The sequence below is a fragment of the Carya illinoinensis genome, chromosome 10 (genome assembly GCF_018687715.1).
Source record: "Carya illinoinensis cultivar Pawnee chromosome 10, C.illinoinensisPawnee_v1, whole genome shotgun sequence".
NCBI classification, from domain to species: domain Eukaryota; kingdom Viridiplantae; phylum Streptophyta; class Magnoliopsida; order Fagales; family Juglandaceae; genus Carya; species Carya illinoinensis.
The window spans coordinates 17,957,658-17,965,126 of record NC_056761.1 but is presented as its reverse complement, the minus strand read 5'-3'; the positions used below and the strand labels follow the sequence as shown (position 1 = coordinate 17,965,126).

Here is a 7,469-nt window from a genome sequence, read left to right as displayed (position 1 = left end):
AGTTCCATCGCTTCAGCTCCTTCCTCATTCAGCTTGGTTTCTCTTGTAGTTGAGCTAATACTTCACAATTTGTCTTCAGTAAACACTCTGACATCATTTACTTGCTCCTCTATGTTGATGACATTATTATTACTGGCAACAACTCATCTCTCATTCACATATTCACCTCCAAGCTCAACTCCAAGTTTGCCACCAAGGATCTAGGTCCTCTCAGCTACTTTCTTGGCCTTGAAGCTTTGCCAACCACAGATGGCCTTTTCATCAGTCAACTGAAATATGCACGGGATATTCTTACTCGAGCTCAGTTACTTGATAGCAAACCAGTCCACACCCCTATGGTTGTCTCTTAGCACTTCTCTGCAGAGGGTCCTTTGTTCTCAGATCCCACTCTTTACAAATCTCTAGTTGGCGCCCTTCAATACTTGACCATCACGCGCCCAGATGTGACATCCCGTTTTTACGTGTATTTTCACTGAATGAGTATTTTAATTTAATTAATATATTAGTTCTTTTATTTTAAATTATTGTATTTTAATTAGTTTTATTTAGTTGTAATATTTGTTTTGTGGAGCTTTCTTAATATTAATTATCGTTTTGATTTTAAATTGCTGTATAGTATATTTTAGTTTGTTTTTGGATTTAAAATTATGTTGTTAGTTTATACTAGTTATTTATTATATTTTAACTTGATGTTGTGTTTAAATTATTTTAATCGTTTTATAACTTTTAAAATTATTTTCGTCGGATCAGTTTTTGGACTTCGAATGTGAGGATTGGACCTCATTTCTTTTTCTTTTCTCTTTTTCTTTTTCTCTTTTCCTTTTCTTTTTCTTTTCCTTCTTTTCTTTTTCTTCTTTTCTTTCTTTCTTCCCCGTGTTTCTCCCGTGCGCTGCACCTTCTCTCTATCTCCTCTGTCGCTGGTTGCTTCTTTAGCTTAGAACCACTGCTCGCCAGTGACGTGGCTGGTACCACCCACCCAGAAACTTCCCTCTCTGGCTGGTGAACCACCCCACCAAATCTCATCTCCATCCTAGCCGCCGTTTGCCGTCGAGAGCCCATCTAAGCTGCACAGTTTTTGTGCATTTCCTCCACCGTCGCTCCACCTCCGGCCACCATCTTTTCACCATTTCATCACCTACCTCTTGTAGTCCTAAACCACCCATTTTTGACCCCGATCCGTTGCCGAAGCAGCTTCCACGAGTTCATCTCTGATTTGCCCTTTTTTCGCTTCCACCGCCATTTCCACTATCACTCACAGCCAAAACTCACTTCCTTTAGCTTCATAAACATCTCTAGGTCATTCCCTATCAATTTCAAGTCTTGGTTTGTCCCCGTTCGAAAGTGAGTATTTTACAACCCACGGTCACAGTGTATTTTACATTATTACGTTACTTTTTCTCTGCCGTTTGCAATGTCATGATCCTTCAAAAATTATCTTATAGCGCTGTAAGTATTTTCCAAACTCTATTTTAGATTTAAATATATTATTACTTTTTCAATAAATTTATTGACTGGTTGGTTATTTTGGACTGAATCTGAGGAGTCGGGGGTCGGATAGATTTGAGGACGGAGTTGTTTGGTTGTTGTTGATATTGTGATGTGTTGATTAAATTGTATCTTGAGGTGTGCATTTCATGGAGCATGCATGTTCATATTTTAAAAAGGAAAAATTGAATTTATCGCATAACGGCATACATGTACATGTGTTGAGTTATGAAAACTGGGTTTTCATGCGTAAATGGTTTTTTGGGTGCGTGTGTATCACGACCCTAATGCCGAGATGGGGTATTATCCCGGTGGAGCTCCTCTGATCACTCGGAAGCGTAATATACTAAGTGACGTCCCCTGGGTTGTCGCTGGGCAACAACGGGAGCGGGCGGGATGGTAACGCTCTCGTACCGACTCGTGGCCCTTTGCTGGCGAGGGCTAGAGGATGCTTGGATACATACGCGCGGGGCGTGAAACTAGGCATCGCTCATTACGAAGTCACACGCATGGTCGTTACCCGTGGTGTGACGATGGGAGCCAAGGTGTGCGGATGACCCCCTAGGGGAGGTCATGGTGCATTCGGATAATTGGATATTGAATTGAGTTGGAATTGGGCCAAATGAGACTTTTGGCATGTGTTGGAAGGTAATATGTTTTTGGGGCCAAATGGGATTTTTGGCGTGCGTGGAAAAATGTGGATTTATGGGTTATGTGCATTCGGCATTCTTTCATATATATTGTTTGAGTTTAGTATGTTTTTATCTTGTGGCGTTTGGATCTTTACTTACTTGCGGCACTATTTTGGTACCGTAGGCTTTGATGCAGATGTGGAGGAAGAGGAGGAGGCTAAGTCCGAGGAGGCGGCTCTGCCAGAGTTTTGACTTGAAGTCTTTGATGTTTAAAAATAATCTCTATCAGTTTTTATGGCTTGTAAAATGTGGTTTGAAACAATATTTGAACCTTGTAATATTTTATTATGTATGGTTTAAACGAGTTTTGTATTAAACAAAAATTTTGGTAATTAGTTATAAGACTTTTATTATCCGCTATGTGTTTTGATTGTACACTTGTTGTATATACACACACTTGGTACTTGGCGATAGAGTGGTGACCCATGTTGTCATCATCCCGACGTCTCGTTTTCCACGTGTCCGTACGTGGGATTTGGGGGCATCACACCAGATATTGCTCATGCTGTCAACTTTGTTAGTCAATTTTTGCATGCTTCGATAACTGATCATTTTCTTGTAGTTAATCGAATTCTTCGCTATATCAAGGGCACTCTTCATTTTGGCCTCAATTTCCACTCCTCTACTACTCCCAATGCTCTCTTTGTTTACTCTAATGCTGATTGGGCAAGATGCCCTAATACTCATCGATCTACCTCTGGTTACTCCATCTATCTTGGAGGAAATTTGATTTCTTGGAGTGCTAAGAAACAACCCATTGTCTCTCGCTCCAGCTTGAGTCTGAGTATCGGGCCCTTGCTCATGTTGCCGCTGAGCTTCTTTGGATCACACATCTTCTTCAAGACTTGCATGTGTCACTTCCACAGCAGCCTCTCCTTCTATGTGACAATAAAAGTGCCATAATTTTGAGCTCCAATCCTGTTTCCCACAAGCAGGCCAAGCATGTTGAATTAGATTATCACTTCTTTCGAGAACTTGTTGTTTCTGGCAAACTTCATACTCAGTTCATCCCTTCTAATGCATAGGTTGTTGACATATTCACCAAAAGTATTCCTCGACCACTTTTTGAATTTTTTTGTTCGAAGCTTTGCGCTGTTCCAACCCGACGCTTAGCTTGCGGGGGGGTGTTGAGGATACTTTGCCTCAATCTAAGGCATAATACTTATAACAATTTTGACCCATGATTCTAGCCTAATTCTATGATATTCTTTCCGTTATTTTCATTGTCAATGATATGTAAATATTCTAGATTGTTTCTAGTTTGATTTGTAATATTCTACGGCAACTTATAAATGAATATTTAATGAATATAAATAGACATACTCACCACCTCAAGTCGTGTGGTGAATTCTCTTCAAACTCTCTCATATAGCAATATATAAATAAATATATATATATACACATATATAATATATAAACCCTTGCAAAAAGTACTAAAAATAGGCATAAACGTCATATTGCGCACTAGCTGCTTGGCTTGTAATTTTGAGCCAGATGTACGTGCATGCATGGTTGATCGTTATATCTAGCAGTTTATAAATGTATGATAGAGTTTGCTAGCTTTAATTAAAGCACAAGAAAGCGACAGCTGAATTCCTAGATGATTAGTGGGGATAACGTATATTTACTAATTAGATTATTTACACTTCAAAAGACAGAAGTGACACATTTATTCTTTTGGATCGAGAAGCTAGCTAGCTAGTAAAGAATCTCGTAAACTTCATTTATTCTTTTGGATATGTATGTGTACAGAGTCATGTGTAGTAATTAATCAGCATGCATGACTACTTATACAAACAAACAAAAATACAAACACTACAACATATCGGGGCTTTTGCCACGAATTTTTTTCTGCGGCATAATATCGTGGGAAAAAATGGCCTTTTGCCATCAAAATTATTGGAGAAAATAAATAAAGGCATTTTCCCATGAGCTTATCATGGTCGATAATATTTGATGGCAAAAGATTTTTTGTGACCAAGTCTATAGTTTTTATGACCAATTTATTTTCTGGTTAATAAATATGGACAGTATATAAATCTTTAGTGAAAAAATAGTTATTGTGATGAGTTAGATTGTCTTTTACCATGAAATAAAGTCATCCTAAAAAATTATTTAATTTGTATACTCGGCAACGTAGCATATTTGTTTTAGTGATGAAAACATTAGTTGCAAATAAGTATTAGCACCTTAAAAAGTCACGATTTCAAAATTAGACTTTTATTTTTCTTCTCTGTCCCGCTTTTTTCTTTCATTTTCGTACTCTCTCTCTCCCTCACGCTGTGTCTACTGTTGCCCCTTCCCACGACCGCACTGTCGTCGCCTCCCCTGGCCGATGAGTCTCTCTCTTACCGTTCGTCTCTCTCTCTCTCTCTCTCTCTCTCTCTCTCTCTCTCTCTCTCTCTCTCTCTCTCTCTCTCTCTTTCGCTAGCTCTTCTCTTCGTTCTCCCTCTCTCTCCCTTTGCAAGAGAAGTAGCTACTTTAGTTTCAATCGACATCTTTAGGGTTTCCTCTGTGATTTGTAGGGAAAAAAAGAATCCTCATTCCAATCGGGATTTTTGAACGTAGCTAGGTATCATGCTCCATCCTACTGCAACCATATACCGATTTTTGAATAGTTGTTTGGGTTGTTGCAAACCTTGCTCCAAACCTTAAAAGCAACTCCATCTTCTTGTTTGGGTTGTTCGATTGTTTCTTCAATGATGTCCCAAATATCTTGACCCATCAAATAGGTTTTCACCCATATACTCCAGTCCACATAATTATCTGAAACCTAAACTTTATACTTTTATTTTATTTCCTTTATAGATAGTTTATGCAATCTCTTCTCTGATTGATTTAAAATAAATTGAGTTTTATTTTGATTTGGGTTTGCTTTAATTGTTGTTGGAAGTGGTTATTTTTTACATAATTCAGTGAAGGAATTTGTGAGAGGTTGAATGTACCAAAAGTGAGGAACAGAGAACTTCTGGAAAATTTGGGTAAGTTTCCGAAACCTATGGACTCTCTTGCCAACGAGTTTTTCTTTATGGACTCACGCCATGGGTCTCCTAATTCTAAGTTGTGGGTCCTTTTTCATTTGTAACTTCATTATTGTACAAACTGTAATGGGCATAAGGGAAGCAATTTACCCTGTTTAACTGCAAATTTTGTGTTTAAAAAAGGGTTGCTATAATATGTGATGTGGCACCCCATACTCTAAATGCTATTCCACTTAAAATTGTAAAACTTGTTTGTTTTTTAAAAAGGATTGCTGTAATTTGTTTGTTTTTTAAACATGATGGTTTTTGTAAAACTTGTGTATGAAAAAGGGTTATTGTAATGTGTAAAATACAAAAAACTGATTAAGGACAAACTTCATTACATGTCAGTTTGCATCAATGATCCATGCATGTCCTTAAGGTAGAACTTAATCCTTATATCAAGTTGAACTATTATAAGATAGTTTTGTATTTCAAGTGGGAAGGTCATCCTGCAGATGGTTAGTATTCTTTTTTCCTGATGCTTTGATAGATTTCTTTTTATAGGTTGTACATCACTACTACACATAGGTATTAGCTATATTGCCAATATTACAAGTAATAATCACAATTTAGATCATTCATTTTGAACTAAGATTCTTTAATGCATATAGGTCCTGTTGTAATTCATTTTGTGGGGTTTATTTATATATGAACATCATCATCATAATTGTGCTTGTCCTGATGGTTTTTTCTATTCTTGGCCCATGTAAATTATGAACCTTGTATGTTTTGTGCCATTGGATTGCCTATATGATTCTTTTTTCTCTGCTCAATTTTTGCATGCAGGTGTTGCAGCTTTGATTGTGTTGATATCTCATGCAGATAATTTGAATGATGTAATATTTGGTAACGAGGGTGCTCTAAAAGGTCTTGATGAAGCTTCCCGTAACATCTAATATAATTACCAGTCCCTTGCTTGATATATACAGCACATGTAACTATATATGCATATGCAGGGTTGCACAGGGATGTTGTCGTTATACTCTGCTCTACATTATTACCATCAGATATTCGGAACCTGGAAAAGCATCTCACAGGCAATTTCTCTTTTAAAATTGTTACCTTTGTATAACTTTGGTTTTTTAGGAAACATGTCGCCATTGAGCAGTCTTTTTAAAATCTTAACTTTTGTTTCTTTAATGTTGTTTCTAAAAGTATGCTGCTTGTGTACCTGAATTACATCCTTTTTTATTATCAATAAAGCTCAACTTACTTACAGAAAAAGAAAAGTTTACTTCAGCAACCAAATAGAGCATCATGGACCAGTGGTCTATGTTTAGTAGTAAGATTTCCACTGCTAAATGATGTTACATGAATAAAAAATTTAGAGGTCCATCACACCACCTCATACTTATGATCTTGATTGCTGCCGTCTTTCTGGAACATACACATTAGCAGTGAATTCTTTGCCAACATCTACCCATATATCTTTCTTGCAGATGATTGTGCGACAGCCTATCTTGTGGATGCGTATGTCTCCAGAGGAAAGTCTGAGTTGTTAGATGGAAAAGTCATGGTAAAATTATATCTTCTTTTTTCCTTGATTGTTTCATTGTGGATGTAGAGGTCCATTCATTCTAGTGTATTACAGGAAGAGTGCTGATATTTTTGAACTGTTTAGATTACTTCATCAGGAAGGTCAGACGCCATTGCAAGGGCTCAGCCTTTTCTCTCTGGTAAAATATGTTCTTGGTACTCTAACATGGTTGTATTAGGACATCGTTTAATGAACCATTATTTTTCATTTAAGATATCAATATATCAACTGTTATTGTGATTTGTGTGCAGCAATGTGTGACAAGCTTTACATTTTTTAGAGTGAAGTTGGTGCTGGAAGGTGTGCTTTCTTCTTGGCTTGTAACCTTATTTACATATTGAAGACTGCTGTAAATTTTATTGGCTTGATTTCATGCTTTTCTTTTCCTGGTCATTGGGTAACTGATGTAATTGTTTTCGTGTATAAATGAAATTCATACTAATGTGCTATTTAGTTGATGAATAGCATTCCCTAAATGTTACCTTGTCATATTAGAGTTTGCTTTTTCCATTGCAGTAAAATTAACACGGTCAATGATCTGCTTGAGGGCATTCATCTTGTTAATTCTCTGGAGGCTATCTCTCTTGGTGTCAAAGCTGGTATCCATCCCTGGATTGTCTATGATATCATTTCTAATGCAGCATGGAATTCATGGTGAGTGCTTCTATTCTCAATTTAATATTTTCTTTGATAAATGTTTTTATGTTCTGAAATTTAAGATTCCAGATTAGA

General features: G+C 37.0%; 1 protein-coding gene across 1 annotated transcript; it reads left to right on the top strand.

The window, feature by feature from the left end:
• Nucleotides 1-5,564: 5,564 nt before the first annotated feature.
• On the top strand, nucleotides 5,565-7,041 carry LOC122278508 (L-threonate dehydrogenase-like). Its single transcript, XM_043088690.1, has 6 exons — nucleotides 5,565-5,658; nucleotides 5,987-6,067; nucleotides 6,157-6,237; nucleotides 6,640-6,716; nucleotides 6,822-6,876; nucleotides 6,989-7,041. The coding sequence occupies exons 1-6, from the start codon at nucleotides 5,565-5,567 to the stop codon at nucleotides 7,015-7,017; spliced, it is 417 nt and encodes a 138-aa protein (XP_042944624.1). The 3' UTR covers nucleotides 7,018-7,041.
• Nucleotides 7,042-7,469: the final 428 nt, after the last annotated feature.

Coding starts and splice junctions, on each gene's coding strand:
- LOC122278508 (XM_043088690.1), top strand. CDS start 5,565: ATGCATGTCCTTAAGGTAGAACTTAATCCTTATATCAAGTTGAACTAT. Junction 6,238..6,639: donor CCTGGAAAAGCATCTCACAG/GCAATTTCTCTT, acceptor TCTTTCTTGCAG/ATGATTGTGCGACAGCCTAT. Junction 6,717..6,821: donor TGTTAGATGGAAAAGTCATG/GTAAAATTATAT, acceptor TGAACTGTTTAG/ATTACTTCATCAGGAAGGTC.